Below are 22,019 nucleotides of genomic sequence, written 5' to 3' on the forward strand. Positions count from 1 at the left end.
TGCCGTCAAGTCGAGTTAGGAGCCTGTGCACATAAAGAGAGAAGTCAAGTCAAGTCAAGTCAAATTTTATTTATATAGCGCCAATTCACAACAGAAGTTATCTCGAGACGCTGTACATATAGAGCAGGTCTAGACCGTACTCTTTATCTTATAAGAAGAGAAGTCAGCTCCTGAGATGAAGTTTAGTGAAATTGGAATGGAAATCTGTGTTTCCTAGAAGATGATTCCTAATGATCTTGGTGACCTCTTGACCTCTCATCAAACATTATTTTTCAAAATCAAACATTTGTGCTCGTCCAACACTCCAAGGTATCTCAGACAGTGCTTGCTGGATTGACATTTGCTGGAAAATTTCAACTTGTACACTTCCAAAAAATATATGAATATTGTTGTTTATGAGCTTTTTACCTGCACCATATTCACAAACCTGCACCTTTAATTACAATGAATTGTTTTTATGTGTTATACACTACTAATATGCGATGTAATAATGTAATATACTACAGCCTTTAGGGTCTGCTGAAGAGGCATTTCACATTAGTGGCCTTTTTTACAGTTACTGAGACTAAAACACATCAAATCTAATGGTGTCTGTCTTGTCAGGTTTCCAGAGAAAGCAGTGTCAGTACTCCAGTCAGGCTGTCTAGAGAGTCTTCTTCTGCGCTCCTTGTACACAGACAGAGAATTCTGGGACAGCCAAGGTGGGGTCAGCGGTCTCAGGCCTCTCATCCACGTGATGGAGCAGAGAGGGAAGATTCTCCTCCAGCATATCAGGGACAGAAAGCTCCAGCTCAAGAGGGACCTGTGACTGAGCCGACTCGACCAAACTGGAGGAGAAATTAAACACAGGATTCAGGTTGATAAGCTCAATATGACATTCAGAAATCACTCTGCAACAAAAAGAGTCCCTGAGTGAACTAAAACCTGAAGAGATTTGATGACTCGGCTAAGTCAGAACATCAGACAAGCTTGTATGTAGAAAAAAAACTTCTTTTAGGGTGTTACAAAAAATACAGTATGATGCTGTGTCCAGAGGTTGGACTGAAATCACAAAAGTCATCTGTTGTCGTGTTCCAAACTAATGATAGAGGCACTTTTCCTCTAGTGGATCTTTGTCAGCTCTTGTTATTATGGGCAGCAGGCTGCAGCCAGGCTCGTCTCTGTCACAGAACAATGACAGTTAGTACAATGAAATGGTTGAGACTGGTTATCACACACAAAGGAGTCTGTCGCTAAACCAAATAAATATGAATTTTTTGTTTTGTTTTGTTTTGTTTTGTTTTGTTTTGTTTTGTTTTGATAAGAGAGCAGCTTCAACTTTTCTCTAACATCCTCTTAACCAGTTTATAAGTTGCACCCAGTGGCCAGGTCATTTAATTTAATTGGAGGTTGTGAGGTTGTCAAAAATCTCTCTGGCTAGTGAGTCATTAAAAGTCAAGTCTTTCATAAATATTAAGTTTCTCACTTTCAAATAAACCATCAAGTCTGCAGTCCCAAGTGCTGATGAAGGTTCACTGTTCTCTCATTGTTTTCAAGCCATCAGCAAGATGAGTCATTTACAGTTATTATTATACTTTCTCATAAGAATCAGTCGTCTGCAGTTATAAATGTCAATAAGTTGTTCATAATCAGATTTAGGTCCAGATGCTCTGCAGCACATTTTGAGGTTCAATTCAATTTAGTTCAATTTTATTTATATAGCGCTGAATCACAACTAAAGTCATCTCAAGGCACTTTTCATGTAGAGCAGGTCTAGACCATTCTCTACTTTACAGAGAGAGACCCAACAGATCCCACCATGAGCAGCACTAGGCGACAGTGGAGAGGAAGAACTTCCTTTAAGAGGCAGAAACCTCGAACAGAACTAGACTCAGAGTGGACACCCATCTGCCTCGACCGGTTGGGTTGAGGAAGGGGGGTGGGGTGGATAGGTAGAGAATAGTGAGAGGAGAACATAGCATAACACAGGTTCCATTTAAAAAAAAAAAATGTAAGGTGATACCAATAAGACAGTAATAGTAATGTTACTAGTGATAATTAAATTATTATCTGCTAATGTAGACTACTAAACTAATTGCTCCAGAGGTCAAATGGTTCTGCTGGAGGAGGATAAACACCAGCCATAATCTAATGAGGTACAACTGATCTGTACAGAATTAGCAAGTCATTTATTAACCAGCTTTTAGTTACAGCTCATGAAGCCTTTGCAAAGGGAAAGGGTACCCTATCAGAGTGGTACTGACTACTCAGTTACAAAGCACATCTGTATTGTGTAACAGAGAAGACATTACCACAAACGACATTACAGTCACTGACACATCTTACCTTCATGATCTATAAAAGTGGAGCTGAGACAGTTATTATTCATGTTGCACTTAGAGAGCAATTAAATTCTGCTCTAGAAACACAATCAAACAAAAACCTCAAGGTGCTTTCATTTCCAAAGCATCTCATTCATGGTAACCATTGGATCGTCTGTGCTAAATGAAATGCTCCTGTAGTTCTGTCTGTTGATGCGGGATGCTTGTCACTCCAGACATATTCATGTTTTTCATTCAGCCTTCCATCTGCACTCAATAACATCTCACCAAATGCCCCCCCACAGAAGGTAAATGTGAGACAAATTATTCACCCACTCCCCTATGACAGCAAGTGCTGATTTTCCAAGCAATTTAGGGGAAAGAAACATATTTTTTTTTTCTATTTTTATATTTTACAGAGAGCTAGCAGCAGATCGGGTGATTGATTTGGATGTCTGTTTTATGAGATAAGCTTTTCTGCTTTTAATCAAGAGATTAAACATGGCTGACGGCAAATAGCTTCTGGACTGCGTCCTAATTCTAAGTGGCTGTCCTCACACATCGTTTAAATGCACAGCAGTAGAAGAAAAAAAAAAGGGGGGGGGGGGGGGGGGGGAGAAAAGGGAGGAATGTCATTAGGGAAGGAGTCGGGCTGAAGCTGAAGTAGAGCTGAATCGTCACAACCTTTTTTTTTTGGTTTTGTTTTGTTTTATGCCTTACCAGCTCTGAATTAACATTCCACTCATATTGGTGGTTCATGGATTAATGACATTTTCTATGGCTCCCTCTTTCATCACTGAATAAATGGTTCTAATGAGAAATGGTTTAAATGTGTGATCCTCTCTTTATCCCCTCTTGATCTCTCTTACATTTAAATATTTAGCTTTTTTTCATGTGGCTGGCTGCCACTAGTTTTAGATTACATTTATATCTCAGAGTCCGTCTCAAGAATACATACATACATTATAAAGCCTGCATACTGCATTACTAAACATCATGATTTTTTTTGTGTTCAAACACAAAAGGCAAACCAAAATGGGAGGCAATGTTTCTAATGTGGATGAGGAAATCCAACATCAAGATGAGTAGGGTGGGGGAGACGGGTGAAGTGTAGGGTGAGAGAGGGGCTGTGTTAACTCTGATATCAATACAGATGGTTTGTGCATGTTTTTCCTGGTGTGGTTTGTGTGGTTGCCATGGTCACTCAGCAAGTTGAAAAGGTTCAGCCAGTCGCAGTGGTGAGTTCTCACTGCCTGACAGTGCATTTAGCATTTTTACACCCCTCAAAAATAGAGTGTGTGAAATTAGTGTTGTGGTAGTTACAGCCCCGGTTAGACATGAGTAGAGAAGGTAAACCTGCAGTTCCCTCTTTTCATCTCCTCAGATTAGACACAGCAGTGCCATGTTTTTATCAGTACTGTAGTGTATCTGAGTTGGCTGACCAAAAAGCTCAGCATTTCTTATGTGGATTGTGCACTGAGTGCTAGTGTGAGCTGCTATCATCATCTCAACTAATCCATCTCAGATTGGAATTATGTCTAATGTATAGCACAGTGTGCACTGCTGCAAGAACACATTAGCCTTGTCCCTGTTTAGGGTTATTTCCATTAAATGAATGTATGTTTCCTATATGTGTTTAAAAACTAATGTGTGCACATGTGTGTGTGTGTGTGTGTGTGTGTTCGTCAGAGAGGGAGAGAGAACATGGAGCAGACAAGAAGAGATAAATAGCAAACATAAGCAGCTAGTCAGCCATGACTCATCCATAATAGCTGTCATCATGGAGCAGTATGGTGAAGGTCATTATCTGGTCCAGGGCTAAAAGAACAGACTATTATAAAAGGCAGAGGCGAGCCACAGGTCTGCTGCTGCTACCTGGAGGCTGTGATGTGAACATGTGAATCACAGGCCAGCTCTCAGGGAAAATGAGGCCATGAAGATAACTATGGGTATATTTATCCAAAGTGACTCCAAGTTCATAAAAGATCTTAGTCTGGACACACTCTACCCATTGATTTGCCTAGGACCATGTATTGAATTCATCTATAAAGATCATCATCAGATGATTTCTCACTCTGACAGAAGTCGGGCGAATGTTCTCTCATCTTTCTTATCTCTTCCCAGCTGAAGTCCCAGTTTGATATACATAATGAATGGTGAGAATTAGCCCAGATCAACGACTGTCTTTGTATGTATTACAGTCCTTAGAAGCCGTCTGATGGAACCAGGACACTTCAGTCAAGCATTCATAAAAGTCATGAAAGGATGTTTAAATGTTTGTTTATTGGACTGCATGAAGACTTTAAGGTTTGCAGACTTTAAGGTGGGAAACATTATGTCAAGCGTATGTACAAAAAAATCATACAGATTATTTATTACAATTATTAACACTCATGAATCATCATTTTGTGACATTACTGATAGATGCAGTGCTGATGGCACTATGTAGTACATGCATTTTATTACACTCAAACTGCACTAAATACAGTGAGGAGAAACAGGGCATTATAGTGCATGAGCAAACAGAGCATGATTACAGACCATGCATGTATTATAAGTGATGGATACTGGACTCCAAGATTTTCACCCAGACATTGAAATTAAAATTGTTAACCCAGAGTCTTTGTCCTGTCTGCTCAGTCACATAAAACAAGTGTTTTTGTTTATCTGTTTGTTTGTTTGTTTGTTGCAATACTGCAGTTTACCACTGGGACAGTTACAGTGAGGCTGATTGTTGAACTGTGTCCAGCTCTATGTTTCAGGTGCAGCCCCATCTGTGATGATGCTGGATTTGGTCTGTGTTTGATTTGGTTTCCACCTTCAAAGTTGCTACAGGATTGTCTCTAACTCACATCTGGTGAGACTGTATTTTCAACAATCTTCCCATAAGGAATGTTATGAACAGCTGAATTGTCCGGGTTCCATCAGATAGTTATCCAGGGAAAACACATCATTTTTCATTCATGTGTGATTCTTATAGGCTACATATTCAGAACAAAACAGAATGAAATGTACAATTTATGATGTAAATGAAGGAAATGAGTCTATGTCAAAGCTGCAGAACATAACTAGCAAGTCTAATCCAGAGAAGTGTACTCCACAGCCAGCCTTCATCTTCATATCAACGCCAGTCATCACACTTTAAACTGTAGTGATGACTGCTTCAGGTTGCCTGTGATTATGAGAATATTTACACACTCTATGCTTGTGCCCATCAGCTAATAATGATGTTTTCACAGCAGGCAATAGTGAGCCATAAATAAAGGCTGTAGCAGAGAGCTCAGCTGCTCTCCAGCTTCTAACCATGCAGCAGGAAAAGTGGATCAGAGATAGGCCAGTGCCTCAAGTCTCTGCTGTCCCCTTTCTTATCTGTTCTCCTCTCAGCCAGTCTAAGCTCTATTTCTGAGCACTAAATCCTGCTTTTGAATGCGGCAGCTTCTGGGTTTGAGAATGTGATAGGGAACATGCTAACAAGTTTTGATCAAGACATTTTTAATAGGACACGTTCTTATCTCACTGTTACAGTCCTATCTGTGTCATAGTAACTGCCTCTGAGACAGATGATATGCTGATGGGACACACTGGGATGTTGACTTGTTGATCAGATTTATTCTGCTGAACATCACCTTTTTTGCATTTTCATTTAGCATTTTAGCATGATAAGATTAGCTTTACGCTCAACGCACACCTGAGCTTCTAGCATAGCTTCCGAGGCCCATTCATAGTTTCCACATCCATGCGTGTCTGCATGGGTTTGCATGATGGAAATTTCATCCTTACACTCTCACTGACTTGACCAGATGAGGTTATAACTGCGGGCAGCATTGGCACACCCAGTAATAACACACAGTTTATCACTTTTGGATTAGATCCAATTTTACTGCCATTGCACAGTAAAAGTACAAAGCCAATGAAATACAGTTAGCATCTAACCAGAAGTGCAAAAAGAACATCATCATCGCATCATTTACAGATGAGCAGGTATGAGTCAGTACTACAGCGTGAGTGATGCTATATCTTGCAGTATGTACACAGTTGTACACAGGCAGTGGAGAGCAACATGTACAGATTATTATATGTATAATACATAAATATGTTGAACATAGAGGTGAAGTGGACAGAGTTGGAAAGGAGAGTGTATTTATAAAGGTTGTATGTATGTACAGTATATGTACTGTTGCATGTTTAACATAAATAATAGCCATCTGAACAGCATGAGTTCAGTTGAAGTTCAGTGTAAGAATGAGCAGTGCAAATGTCAAAGTGCTGAGACAGCGCAGTAATGAGTGCAGTGATGTTTAACACTGTGGTGTGGAGTTCAGCAGTTCAGCCTCAGAGAAGAAGTAACATCTGCCAGATGAGAGGAGAGCAAAAAGTCCATGTTTAGGGTGTGGTGCATCCTTGATGAAGCTTTTTGCCCTGCCCAGGCAGCGTTCATGGCAAATGTTCCAACTGGTGGACAGTTGGGTGCCAGTGATCTGTTGGGCAACATACTGAGATTCAACATACTGAGGTGAGTACATTCTCAGTGGTACACCAGATAAAGTCCAATGGTATCCTGGGACACGTGAGCTTTCTTGAGGCTCCAGAGGATGGAGGACTTTAGAGACCAGGTGAGATTGTTGAAGATGTATATGAATAACTCTGATGAAACTTTATAAATGCTTCATTATAGCTCTGTTGACATAGATGGGGACATGTATGGTGCTCCTAGCTCACCTGAAATCCACAATGATCTCCTTGGTCTTCTGGGTGTAAAGGGCTGGGTTGTTGTTCTAACACTATGTGACCAGGTTCTGGACCTCGTCCCTGTAGGCAGTCTCCCTCTGATCAGGCCTTCCTCTGTGGTACTCTCTGTTGTTAAAACCATGTATAGGAACGTCGTCATGGGTGAAGGAGTACAGAAGAGGTCTGAGCACACAGCTGTGTGGTACATCACACTGTGTGACACTAAAGTTACAGCTATGAATTTTGACCCAGTCTTTACTCCTGAACCTGACTAGGAACTTTGAGTGCTGAGGTTCGCATGGTGTTTGTGTAGAAAAGAGGTTTATCTATAACTTCTTACTTGTGAACATCACTGTACAAACTTTTATGAAACTTTTATTAAATCTTTTTGATCTTACTTTGAGCCCACATACATAAACATGAGGAAAACTCCACAAGAGACTTAATGAATGCTATTTCTTGCATCAATCAATCTGACAAATAACACATGAAGATGCAATCAGTTATTGTGTTCTCCATCATTATGGTTGTCAAACATAAGATCTGTTTAAACTGATGTATTGCATTGACAGGGAAGTGACACGTTGCTTTACAACAGAAGCAAAAACTGACTTTTAGAACATTTCAGCCATCTCAATCAAAATTACATACCTTGATCGCCACCACAGTATTAACCACCAGCTAAGATGTATAGCAGTAAGAAGGCCTGAGTCAAATCCCAAAGTGGATCTTCTGTCCTCAACAACAACCAGTGGGCCCTTGCAATCGTAGTGAATCTCTCTGAAGAAAAGAACTTATTTTTTTTACTTGTAGTCTGTAAAACCCACAGATAGCACCCTCTTCATTCAGTGCTCCTTCTCCTGATAACAGCAATGTATTAATAACAGCATTAGTGTGTGGGAGCAGCTGGTGCACTGAGTACACATAAACAGACGGAGGACAGGGATACACAGTAGGGCACAAAATGTTAGTCAGCTCACACTCCTTTCACTAGTCACTCATCATCCCTTAGTGTGGAAAGTATTAACTAACTGTGGTGGAGTTGCAGGCTGCGAGCCAGACAAACATATTGGGTTGATAGAAACCAGTTGGGGACATCCACTGCTTCCAGCCTCAGAATTAGTCAGCCTCCACCAAAGAGCCTGTATAAACTGTGTGCAGCATTGCCACATCTGCAGCTAAAGCTACAAAAGGAATAGTGGCTGAAAAGTGTGGTTACATTTTTGGATTAGAATAAAGTCTTGTGATTATTATTTTTGAAACAATGCACAGTCATATAACTACACCATCTTTATCCTTTCATGTAGCTTACATTGACTCAGTAATGACTTTAGCTCCTGTCTGAAACACTGCAGTGTGGATTATGTGCTCCAACATTCTTGTGAGTACACCACGTGGTCCTTTGATATGACACTGCTGCTGTGAAGATTCATGTGGAGGCGGACTGCTGCTCTCTCTGCAGCGCACTGTCAGTTCCTTACAGGTGAGCGAAGTGACAGGAGCCAACACATTAGCCCCCTGTCTGCCACATATTAACCACACGCCAGCCTGCAGGACAGACAGCAGGCGCTGACCTCCAGCCTGGATACCAGTGCTACAGCAACTATCTGCACCCCACTGGGTTCATGTGTATCGCTGCCAATGTAATATACCATTCAGTCTCACATATTTAGCATTGGCTGGTCCAGGCCAAATTCTACTTAAAACACTGTTTATTTGGTTTCAGCTTTAATTTCATTTCAGCCAGGTTATTGGACATGTTTTCTTTAAACCTGCATCTATTAATTTTTATTGACCACTTGAGGGCAGTGCAACAAGCTGTAAAAACATAAACACATTTTGACACAAGTTGACCCAAGCAATGTTAGCCAACAGTTACACATCCAGTGGAGGTGTCCATGCTGTGCCTGCTGTGCAACATATTACACACACTTTTTTGGAGAGGTGTGGGTGTGTGTTTGTGCCATCCAGTTGGTATGAGTAGTAGGAAACTGAGAGTGTCTCTGCTGCATGTCACTCACTGTTGTGAAGAGTGCAGTCTAGACCTCCTCAACATGAAAAGTAACAACATTTTTGCTGCACATAGGCATGCAGGATGAAAAACTGTGTTTTAACATGTAATGTCCACTGCACAGAGATTACAAGTGACCTCTTTGACTTTACCCGATCATTTGATCCATCATTAGTTTGAAAAAATATTGATTAGTGCAGCTTTAAAGAGTAATGAAGCACTGCCTGTCAATCAGCTGAAGAGGAGCGGGGGATGCTTAGGCTCTGTACTAGGCTAGCTCAGCACAACCACCACTGGAAACATGTTTTGCCCATTCAGACTACACGCATGGTCACAATAACCTTCCAGCCAATGAAGCTGCCCCACAGTCAGCCCTGAAAAAGTTCAGGTAATGTGACCTGTGCATTGTGTGCTAGTTGGAGGAAATGTTCTTAAATTTGACAGTTGTACAGGCTTGACAGTTGAAGTGAATGGGACAGAGCAAGAGCAGTGCAGGTGTGACTATAAGTGATCTCAAAATATTCACAAGGTTGTCTCACTCCCATTTTATTTCCCCAAAACAGTACAAGAATTTTTAGATTTTATTTGCACTGTTGTCAAAACTTTTACTATTGATAGAATTCTCCATATACCGTGTATATACAGTATGAATGTTTGTGTATGTTTAGTTACTCTAAAGAATACTCTACTTGAAATATTTCCAGTATCATATAATCACCTGTAGGCTTGAACAGTGCTTCTGAAGAGTTTATAAGTTGCTCCTTTATGATGATTAAGATGACACCTTCTGTCTGTCAATCAGACTTTAATCTGGCAGACAGCCTCCTGTCTTTATGACAGTTTACGGTTCAGTTCAGTTAAGTGCATGGTGTCAGCAAAACATACCAAAGCAATCACATTTCTTTGGTTTCTCGATAAGACAGCCCTCACTGTCCTGAGTGGTATGAATAATGAAAATAAGCTGTCTCTTCCTGTGGAAAATAGGCTGCTGAGTGACATGAAATCACCCTGGCTTGTCTGGTTTGGTCTCAGAGTCCTGGCTATTGTTGCTTGAATAGCTGCCAACTAGGCTGGCACAGCTGATTCTCCTGACTCCTGCACTGATCCTATGTCTGTAGCATGGCAGCCTGTCAGCCACTGACTTCACTGTTTCCTTCAAGATGCTTAACACTGCCAAAGCAGCAGGTTATTATCCAGCTCTACCCTCAGTACAGTGGAATATTCCAAATGCTCTGGTCAGCTAGTGTCATGTCCATTCATTTGTTTCCATGGTGCATTCATGTTTGGTTAACCTCCTATTAGGTTAACCTCTCACTGGATTTAGCAGGTTTAAAAGTATGAATTAACTGAGTAAGGTTCCCATTTGAAAAGATGTAAATTAACTTTTACAAGAACCAGCTCACGTTCACAGGTATAATCCCATTTTAGGTGGAAGACGTGGCATCTGTAACTATTCTGACATTTGCTGCCACCTAAGTAACTCTGCTTGTCTTCATAATGTGTGCTTGAGTGTATGTACTGTATATGTGTGTAAGAAAAGAATAACCTTGATTTCTTGTACCTCAGCTAATATCTTTGCAGTGACTTTCTACTGTGTGTTCTACAGTGCTAGTTTCTTTAGTGTATTGTTCGTTAAGCAGCAGTTGCATTGCTATTCTCAGACACTTAGAAACTAAAAGAACACAATGGATAAGTCAGCCTGTCTTGATAGAAGTAGCCATTAGCTTCAGGTATGAAGATATAGTGCCTGTAAAAAGTGGTCAGGTTTTACTGTCTTACAACACTGGATCAATGTAGATTTAATGTGTCTTGTCTGACACTGATAAACCTCCAAATCAGTATTTAGTATGCACCTTTGGCCGCGGTTACAGCCTTGAGTCTGTGTGGATCAGATTTGCTATTTTACTCTGTACCCTCACAGGCCTTCCAGGGCCTGCTGCAGAGAACCATTCCCACGCCATGCTGCCACCACCATTCTTCGCACTGGAGAGGTTTATGATGAGGTAAGACAACGGAACCCTCCTCCAGAAAGTTCTGCCATATGTATAAGGATGCTTTCATGCCTGATGCCTCCTAACCTGCTGGCTTTGGTTAAATTGAACTCTGGTGCATTTACAGGCTTGCATTTCATCTGGGCAGGTGGGAAAGCTGTCAGTCAAACTCTGGCGCAGACTAAAAAATCAGACCAACACTATTTGAAAAGGAGGGTCTTGGTTTACCTCTAAGCACACTGATGTGGCTTGCTTGTGGTCTGAAAGCAAATGCACCAACAACAGCATTTTATGACAGACCTGCTGATCATGAACTGTTCAGGAGGTGTTCTTACAAAAATTCTGCAGAAAAAATCTATGCAGTCCTGCAAATCAGAGAGTCAAAAACAGTTAAAGCTACAGTATGTTGAGACTGTATCCTACTCGGTGTCTTCAAAGTGTGTGGGATATTGATCCTGCATTAATATCTCCTAATATTGTGATAAGAAGCCATGCAAGCAGATAAATGGACCCAAGGATGTGGTGTATTTTACAATGAGGAGGAGTGCCAGTATTGGTCCTTGGGGTTTCCCTATGGGGAGGAGTCAGAATGGGGATGGAATAAGGATGTTTGTCTTTGCCATGACACAATGAAGGAGCGCCGAATGAGATAGGATTCAAACCAAGAGAGCACTTTGCCCGAGATGCCCATATCAGAGAGTGCACCTTTTCAATAAAGAAGGAGGCAAAGATATCAGCTGAGAGGTTTGTGACTGGTGGAGGTGGTGGAGGACTGAGTAGTGTTTTGAAGGTGGAAAATTATTTCCAAGTGTCTCTGGTGGTTCTGATCTTGTAAAAGAAAGTTCTGGCAGCACTGACACTGGATGAAAAGAAAGCTAGGGCTGATTGATAGCTGCTGAGATCAGTGGAGTACCTGGTTTTAGACCATCATTTTCTCTCCACAGTTCTGAGATCAGTATGCAGCTTTGGGGTGGTGGAGGCCACCACTGACAAAAAGTGGGTGCTAGACAGGTTGTGGAGGTTGCAGTAGAAATGAAACCAGAGGTGGGGATGGATGGTAGTTCTGAGAGGCATACAGTGAAGTGAGTAACATTATGGTCAAAAAGGTGCAAAGGCTTGACCGGCAGTCTGCAGCACAGTTTCAGATGAAGATGAGGTCAAGTTCTTTGTGAGTCGAAGGCCTGCAAACCTGTTTTAGCTTAATTTGAGAGTGTATTAGGGACAGGAAGTTTACAGAGCTTGGACTGTCGAAATGTCAGATGTTCATGTCACCTAGAATGAAATGGGAATGGAAGACAACAGTGTTCATCACGTAATAGTATATAGTAATAGTAGATACTTGAGAGAGGAGTATTTGTTTGGTGGCAACAGTTGAGTGAATTTCCATTTGTCAAAAATTAGGAGTCCAATCCGTCCTTGGCCAGACAGACAGGAAGTGTGGAGGAATGTGTAGTTAGTGGAGTGTGCAGCCTGTGTAGAAATATTTTATGGTTTGATCTCAACTCTTAATGAAGGTCAGGGGATAGCTGGTTAGCATGGACAGGAATAGAACCAGCTTTGTTTGTCAGGTTGGGTTGTGGAACTGGCAGAACCTGAGAACATCTTCACATAAGGAGGGTTGAACACAAGGGCTGATGCTTCTGCTGATACTTCAGTGACAGTCTTTACTGATATAACATGCATGCATGCATCCTGTGACAAGACTGATTACATGCAGCTGAGTAGCATGCACAAAAGGATTTGTTTAGTGGCCATCAGCTTGTTCACATTCCCTTAATGTCTGAAACTCAAAACAACCAGGCACCACTTGTAGCATTAATGTACAATGTATAAAAATATCTGTGAATGAGATTAATAAGAGGTAACACTTAGGTTAACAACTGCAGTCTTGAGCCCTGTCCCTGTGAGCTTGTCTTTACTGGGCACTTCATGAAAAGAGAGGAGTCACTGTCTTGGAGCCATGAATGTTGTGCCAAATGTTGTGCCATTCACACTATTAAGTGTACAGGGAAATTCATCCTTGATAAACAAAAGAAAATATATTGCTACTTAATGTTAACATAATTAATGATAAATGGTAGACTTGCAAACCTGTCAGTGGCTAGATGAAAAGTCAAGGGGATCACCAAAGTCAGCAGGCAGCATCCTCTGGGGACCATGAATATCAAAGTTCATAGCAGTCCATCCAGTTGCCGTTGAAAATTTCAATTTGATGGAAGTGGAGGGCCAACTGACCGACCAAACAACACTGTCATCTCTATAGAACCGTGCTGCTAGTGTTACTAAAACCTGACGGACTTTCATGAAATTTACTGAGCACATTCAGAGTGACCAGAGAATGGACTCTTTTGATTTTGAACACAACATTTTGACTTGTGCCATCCTCAAGTCATAAACCACTTTGATTTTGAATAACCAACCCCATGACTAAAAATGACAGTACTATAAGAATCATGAAAACTTCAAGGCAGGAATACCTACAGAGAATTTGTGTACATCTTTAGACCATAGTCATCTAAGCTACAAGATACACAAGCATCCTTCTCAGAGTATTTCTGACATTTATTTTCCAGTCAGCCGAGTGATTTTATGCATTGAATAAGCTAAGGTAATAACTCCAGCCATTCATGGGTGTAATTAGCAGTTTGATTTTTATTTCCCTCTGGCAGTCCACTGAGAAAACTGAAATATGTACCACATTTCAAAGCAAATCATGATGTTTGAGGAAGGTATTCAATCTTGTGAAAAATTCAGATTATTACAACAGAGCAACGTTGTATTCTATATAGTAAAATATTCAAGCAGAACAAGTCATCCTCATCCAGAGGTGGTTTTAATAAGATAAAATATTCATTGTAAGCAGCTGTAAGCTGTTGTAAATCTTATATTTATTTTAATATTAATACTCAGCTAACCACTAACTATCTTATCAATTTTTCAGTGCTCATTAACAGAACTAATTTCTGTATTATTACAGAAATTGGCCCATTAAGCCCCAGTCTTCTGAATTGTTTTTCTGGGGTATTTGGCATCTCCCTGCTTCAATGAAAACATGAACATCCTCCCTGGGGAACCCTTACCCTGCGTTCCCCTTCCTCTGATGGAGGAGTGCAGGAATGTCAAGGGTGTGTGTGTGTGCTTGTGTATGTCGTAATGGTACACCGCCTCATACCTTATTTATGCTGATGTCTCTGTACTGTCTTCCCTGCCTCAGTGGGTAAAATTCAGAGATGGATGGAGACTGCTCAGAATGAATGGATGGGAAAAAGAGCAGAGAGAAGAAGAGAAGAGACTGACATGACAGAAAAATGGTGACTAATTGACGTCAGGTGAAACCACCAGGCAAAAAGACAGAACAGCAGGAGAAAAGGAGGAAAAGGTAGAGAGCAGCTTTCTCCACAGCCACCCATCCCCATGAAGAGGAGGTGATGCCAGAGTTCATTGGAAGCTGTCTCATTAACCAGACTGAACACACAGATTGTCCCTCAGGTACACTGCTATAACAATGACAAGCAGTGTTTCACCATAACTGTCCCTCTACATCTCGCTCACACACACACACACACACACACACACACACACACACACACACACACACACACACACACACACACAGGTGTACACTACCACAGTAGTGATGAGCAAGAGGATCTGTGTGTGCTCGTGTAGCACTGTGGAATTTGTGTGAATGACTTGTTGGTAACAAGGCTGAAATCTCTAAAACTGTGAGATGACCCGATCAGGATCTAACTGTCTGATTGTGTGCATTTTTATTAGAGTGATAGTTCTACTTTAACAGTTTAACTGAAGTTAAAGAACTGGAAAAGTTTAGAAGCTGAAATAGGAACACAGAGAGCAGAGCTGAAGCATCTATTAAAGTAGAAGTACTGACAAGGCTGAAGTTTCAGGCTAAGTTTCAGCTGAAGTGAAAGTGTTCAATAGAGCAGAGGTGCCATGGTCAGCTGAAGCACTACTGCTGAATACTGTGAGTGAACGGTCAAAAACCTCCAAGCCTGCAATGTCCATTTCACCTCAGTTTGGAGGACAGTGGTGAAGGACACAATAATCTGAGCCTGTCAGTGTTTTAAAAAAAAAAAAACAAAAAAAAAAAAAACAAACAAACAAGCACTTTAGTGGACAATTTCATAGTTTGTTTACATGGCAGCAGCTGTTCAGTGCTTCCAGGTACACTGTTGTTGCTGAATCCTGCACCAATAGATTGTTGTCCCTATAAATCATTTACACCAAAAAACATGAGTAAATAAGGCCCAGCTTCAAAAATCCTTTAACTTTCTGTTGGATGACACAAACACTGAGAATCCACAGGAAAGAAAACCTTTAATAATCAAAAAGAAACTTCTACAATAGCTCTGCAATAAATCCCAGCTCAGTTCACTAGAGTTCAGTTTTGTGAGAAAAGTGTTGATTTTATTCTGTTATTTTGTAGGCCATAGTGATAGTGTTTTACTAGACCATGTTATACCCCCAGAGTGTTTACGATAATATGTACAAAACCAATTGAATACATTAATAGAGAAAGTGTTTGGAACCTCTTTGTGTACAGCACAAGCTAAATACTGGACAGCTGGCTACTTTCTTATTCAAGCCCAAAACCAGTGTTCTATGCATTATGCTGAACAGTTTAATGACCTGTAGATGCCTCAGATAGACTTCATTTACACAGACCTATTCAAAATGAACAAGATCTGACCTTGATCATATGTGTGTGGGCATTAACCTGAGCATACTTTAATGCAGTTTGTATGTTTAAAGTCAGTGTAAAGCCAATTCAGAGATTTGTCTCTAAAGACATTATTTATATCAGAATGTGTAGAGTCTGTTAACGCTGTATTACAGCATTGTGGAGTTAGACCGTTTCACAGTTTTCCATCAGTTTCATTCTCAGGATTTTATGGGTGGGTCTGAAATGGTGGTGGAGCCACCACTCAGCATAGCCCCGCCCCTAAAACTGTGATCGTTATAAATAGCAGTGCTGCATCAGCCTCAGTGCTTCTCCCGGTCGACTATTACAGGTTTTGCTAGCTAACTACCACACACCTCCAGCATTTCAGCGCAGAGAGAGCATCTTATTTTCTCATGATTGATGAATGAAACCTAATTTTATTTATTTGCTTATTTTTTAACATTCAAATTTAGCCAGGTGGTTAATAGCACATTTTTCTGTGGTGTGACTAATTCAGATCATTAGTCTTACTGCTTTACACAGACTTTAGCACTCCAAAATAAACTTAAGCAAATGGTTAGCCAACTAGGGGCTACTGATAAGTAGACATGCATTAGGTTAATTGGTGACTCTAAATTGCCTGTAGGTGTGAATCTGTGTGAGTGGGTGTTTGTCTATATATGTCAGCCTTGTGATAGACTGGTGATCTGTTCAGGGTGTAAGAGGTATAGATAATGGATGGATGGGTAAACCCCCATCTACAAGAACAGTAGCAATGACATGTCATACCACTGCCTTCAGTACTGAGCTTAATTTGGCTTTAAAATACAGTGAATGTTATTTAACATCTAAATGTTAGGTTACCTCATTTTCTGTGTGCTGCACCTTGAGGTGCTTGTGTGTTGGTGGGGGTGAAGTGAACTATTTTGTCATTACTACGAAATTCTCTACTCAACATGGTGGACTACTCAACAAACCAGACAGAAGGCTGAATCCACTGAAGAGTGATACAGGTAACTGGAGAGTGATGCTAGCAGACTGTTTGAAGCTCAGTGTCATTCATCCCCAGACATCATCTGACCGAGTTAAACAGCTGCCATCATGGTGCGGTTAGTTAGTTTCAACTAGCTAACTGGTTATCTGACGTCAGACAAACGAAACTGAACTCCAGCTAGTTTTATCAGTGTTATACAGTAGCAGTAGCAGCAAGTCCAATAGCAGTTTGTAGTGATTAGTAGTAATCACACAGGTAGATCTATTAGTGGTAATAATAGCAGTAATGTTAGTAGATGTGGTTTTACTGCTGAAATAGTAACACTAGTAATAGTAGCAGTAGTAGTAGTTGTGTACTTTTTAAATATTAGCCCCTGGCCCTTAGAAAGTCACCAATGCTGAATTGCTTCATAGTAACCCAGCAGTGGTTGGATGGCTGCTTTTCTCATGTTGTCAACCAGTGTAACTGCTCTCCAAACAAACAGCACATGGGATTGTTACATCAGAGTCTGTCTAATTAAAAATGACACATATTATGATCATGTTCCTACAGAAGAGCTGCTTTCATCTGCATCATGCAGCCACCTGTAACATGAGAATCAGTGGTGTTGGCTGTCTGCTGCAGTGGCTTCATTATAAGGGTTACATTTATTCATTCATTATCTATACTGTTTATGGGCTGGAGCCTATCCCAGCTGACATTGGGCGAGAGGCGGGGTATGCCCTGGACAGATCGCCAGTCTATCACAGGAAGGTTACATCTATGTGACACTCTCTATGCCAATAAAGCAAAAAACTTTTATTATGCCGCCAGTGGCACAGTCAGAAACATGAACTTTACACACTCCCTGCCCTGCGCAATCCCCCAAAGTCACCTTAACCTTTTAACACAGATCACAGAGGGGCAAAGACAAAATACAGAGACACAGAGAGCTCTAGTCACAGTTCAAAGCACTGCGTGTGTGTGTGTGTGTGTGTGCGTGTGTGTGTGTGTGTGTGTGTGTGCGCGCAAAACAGACAGAGAGAGAAAGAGAACAGAGGAGATGAAGAGAGCGATGAGAGCAGAGAGGGAGAGAGTCAATGAGGCACAACCCTAACTTCAAACACATACAGATTAACCTTACACCCTTCCTCACAGCAGCACAATGTTTCTGTGAAAAGCCAGAAACCCATTAGCGAGTCCAAGCTCCCTTTTGGAGGATCATGATGGGCGATAGAGCAACGTTGTCTGAATACAAAGCTTACAGAAAAAAATTCACCTGAAAACTCAATTCACATACAGTAGGTCACTCCTGCCAGCTTAAATGGTTCAGGCTTGACTTGTAGTGACGTGTACATTTGTAGCAATGATATTAACAATGTGAGAAAAAGAGAGAAGCAAGATTATCAGTGTCACGAGGAGGTTAATACAAGAGCTGCTTGGCTGTTGAAAGGTCAACTGACACAGCTGGATCTTGAGCTTAGGGATAAAAACATACTGTTAATTCAGCTGAGGTTGGATCTTTCATTGCAGTTACTGAGTTGAGTAAAAACAACAGCACATGAACATTTGACCTCTGACATGTCATTTGAACTCAGAGAGCAGCAGAGAGCGTCTTGGTGTCAGAGAGTCTTAGAAAACACGGCATATTAGAAGGAAACAGGGGTTAGAAATTGTATAGAAAAATGCACTGGTAAAATAATTACCAGAATGTAGCATGAAGGTTTTGTTCTTTTGTGTAGGATATGGTTTTGTGTGAGATGAGGCTGGTACAGATGTCCCCTTCGGATTTATGTGTGCCTGAAATGTTTGAACAGAGAGAGATAATCTGTATTTACAGTGTTGACTTGGAAATGGCAAATTGTCAATGCAGCTCTGGAACACAGATAAGAGATCTGACAAGAAGACACTAAAGGGCAACACGCTGTAAAAAATAAAGAAAGTGTTTTTCAAGCTTTATTTCAAGATTTTTGAAAGATTTCAAGATTTTGAAGCCTGTGGAAGGGACACCCCCATCCTCAGCAAAAAAACAAGACCTCCCATACAGGACCTTCCTGACCTAGCCTCTGCTCCTCCCCTTCTCTGGGATTCATCTCCTCTGCTGTAGTAGAGGTAGACTGGGCCTCGGCACCCATTTCTCCAAGTTCAGTTCTGACAACTTAGCCTTATTCCCAGAAATCTCTCTCTCATAGAGCTCATCTGTCTCTTTGCTCTCCTCCTTTTTTCTCTTTCCCCTCTGCTTTCTTCTCTTGACAGTCCCCTGACATGCACACACACACACACTGTCATTAGTCATAGCGTCATAGCATCTTAGTGACGAATCAGCTGTGTCACTAAGACACCTTGTCAGTGTGCTCTGTGCTACTGTTCACTTGTTGTATTGTATCGCAAAGGATTGACTGTAACAACAGACCAGTGAATAATGAACACAGGGACAGAGGATTAGAATTTAGAGAATGTATTTTTCATCTCACTGTGGCAGTTCGCCTAGCTTAGCATACAGCCTGAAAGCAGAGGAAACAACAAGTCAGCAGGACAAAATCAGAAAACTACAATTACCTGCATCTCTAAAGATCATTAATCAACACTGTATCTCCTTGTTTAATCCATAGATAAACAAAATATCAACACAGCATTTTAGCAAAAGTTATGGGCTCTAACTTGCTGGGAGAGCATCAGCCAGATGCTGTGACTTCCTGTAGTCAGTAATCCTAGTGAGATTATCAGAGTAGGTCCCATTACACCTGTAGAGAAACCTGCACAAAACCTATGCTCACGTGTGTTGGGTGGATCGACAAGTTGTCAATCATATATTTCTGTTTAAGAATTTGAGTCAAGCAAACAAACAAAAACCATGGTAATTAGCTTTTCCCCCTTGCTTCCAGTCTTTCCAGTCTATGCTAAGCTAGGCTAACTGACTCCTGGCTTCAGCTCTGTACACATAAAGCTCAGGCATGAGATTAATATGAATTTTCATATCTTACTCTCAGAATGAAAGTTTTATTTCTAATGATTGTTTGAGGTGTATCCCTTTCAGAATGTTCGTTAAAAGATTCCACAAAATACCAGACATCTTCATCATTTTATCCAGATTAACATTTTTTTCAAAAGATAATTTATCTCAAAACTGTTAAATTTGCATAAGAAGTACCAAACACTGATTTATTTATTCATTTATTTATTCACCTTAAAAACTCACCTTTCTGTTCCAGGATCTAGAACCACAAGATACTGCATATATCCCATTGTTCCATGAATAACACCTGTCTGTAGTCAGTTTAACAGATGAGAGAAATTATGAGACTGATCACTCAAACCAGCTCCTACACTGGGACTTTCCTGAAACACCCAGGACAGCTTCAGAACCAGGACTATTAGGATTTAAACCTTTGTGACTGTTACACTCATCATGCTGAGATGAGTGAGAGTGTCAGTCTTCCATTATCCATCTTTATCAATTTAAAAGTAACATATTCCAAACACTGAAGCTAAACATGTGTCACCTGTGTCTATGATGTTTTAACTTTCATATTCCAAACAATGCTATCCTCTGCTTGTGTCTTTTTTTTTACTCCATCTGTACCTGCCAGCAGCCCCCAGGAAGCCTGCAGGGTCAGATGTCTGATGTAATCTGAAAGGAAAGCTGTTCATGCTCCATAAATGCTAGATAAAAAGTGATTTAGATTTGAACTGCCGGTACACAGCCAGGCTGCACTGTCACTGGCCAAAATGAGAAGAATTCTTTCTTTCCCTTTTTAAATGTAAATCAGCAGATGTGACTGACAAGAGAGGACCAAACCCATGTAGATATTTAAATAGTGGAAACAACAAAGACAGTTGTTCGGGGTTGTTCCTTTTGCATTGCATACTCTGTATATTTTTTCTGTGATACTCTCTTTGTGTTTGTTTTTTCATGTAGAGTAACATATAAAAACGGAAAACTCCTCCTATCTCTACTCTGTGTTAACAATAATAAAACACTGAAGGGGTGTGGAGGAGGGAAAACATACTTGGAAGGTTGATTTCATGTAATTCCATCCCTAATGATGATAAATCTACTCTAGGGAGTTATTCAAATATTCATTCTTGCAGAGGAAATGAGAAAGATCGTCTCTCCTTCAGCTCATGAAAACACACCATTATATTATTCTTGTCAAGTGTAAAAACAGGTCTACAGTTCTTCTGAGGCACAGATCATGCTCACCATGTTTAATGCCATGCAGATGATGTAAGCTTAACTCCACATCCACCACATGCAGTGGTACTATTTTATGTCCTTATCACACACACACACACACACTCCATAACACAACAGTCCATCTCTCAGTGTTGTTCAGCCCCCCTCACCGCATTCACGCTCCAGGGGAAGGCCACTGTCACTTAGCCCGGCGCTACACATCTGCACCTGTCAGGCGGCATCTTGTCTCTGCGGTTAAGCTGGCAGAAAATAGCCCTGGGAACAGAGAGCACTATGGGAACTAAGGAGCAGAGCTGGGCTGAGTCTGAACTCTGACTGGGCAAATCGGTCCATCGTCCTGCAGACCCAATTCTTTCCTGTGCTGCTGTGGGCTTTTTCAACTGTAATCACTTCTTAGCTTGTTTCTCTGGACACTGTGAACTTTGAGAAAATGTTGGTTCCATAATATAAAGTGTATATGGACACAAAGATATTTTAGTTTATCTTATATAACACAATGAGAGAGAGGACAGTGATATATGAAGTGCCCTGAGATAGCTTAAACTGAATTGCCTTGACCTCAGGTCACACAGATCTGCAAAATGTCAAGGATAACCCAACAAAGTCCAGGACTTATTTCCATATTGCTCCCTGAAGCTAAGGCAGCCTGGTTGTGTGTATGCAGTTACACTCTGTTATCTCTGTGTAATGTGTTTCCGCCCACTGTCCAATTGCTCGACTGCATTTTGCCAAATGTATGCTGGAATTGGCTCCAGTCCACAGTGACCCTGTACAAGAATAAGTTGTTAAGGAAAATTAATTATTGAGTGATATTAAATGATGATGGTAATTAAGCCTGTTTTACTCAGACTGTAGAAGACTGTTACTCCTCTGTACTCTCATCAGAAATGTCCTGTACCATAGGAAACTGGCTGATACATGTGCTTCACTCATGACATGATAAATGGGAACATTTCCTCACAGTGACTGGTAAAACAGAAGCCTGTGCAGCTTGGTTAAAGCTAAAGCCCTGATTTCAGATGGCTGAAGCTGCTACTACAGCACACTACACTCTCAAAGTTACATTCAGGTCAGCTCTGCTGCGATTTCTCCTCTCAGTTTCAAGGACGCGTTTAGTTGGCCAAGCACCATCTA

At 40.9% G+C, this 22,019-nt stretch overlaps 1 protein-coding gene across 2 annotated transcripts in view; it reads left to right on the top strand.

Annotated features, from left to right (window-relative positions):
• Positions 1–2,910, top strand: part of gask1a (golgi associated kinase 1A) — a 39,205-nt gene extending 36,295 nt beyond the window's left edge. For both annotated transcript variants that reach the window (XM_051076251.1, XM_018665776.2), the window contains one exon: positions 604–2,910. In XM_051076251.1, coding sequence (XP_050932208.1) covers positions 604–808 — 205 coding nt within the window. In that variant the 3' untranslated portion in view covers positions 809–2,910. The remainder of the gene's footprint in view (positions 1–603) is intronic.
• The last annotated feature ends 19,109 nt before the right edge of the window (positions 2,911–22,019 follow it).

The sequence above is a fragment of the Lates calcarifer genome, linkage group LG15 (genome assembly GCF_001640805.2).
Source record: "Lates calcarifer isolate ASB-BC8 linkage group LG15, TLL_Latcal_v3, whole genome shotgun sequence".
NCBI lineage: Eukaryota > Metazoa > Chordata > Actinopteri > Centropomidae > Lates > Lates calcarifer.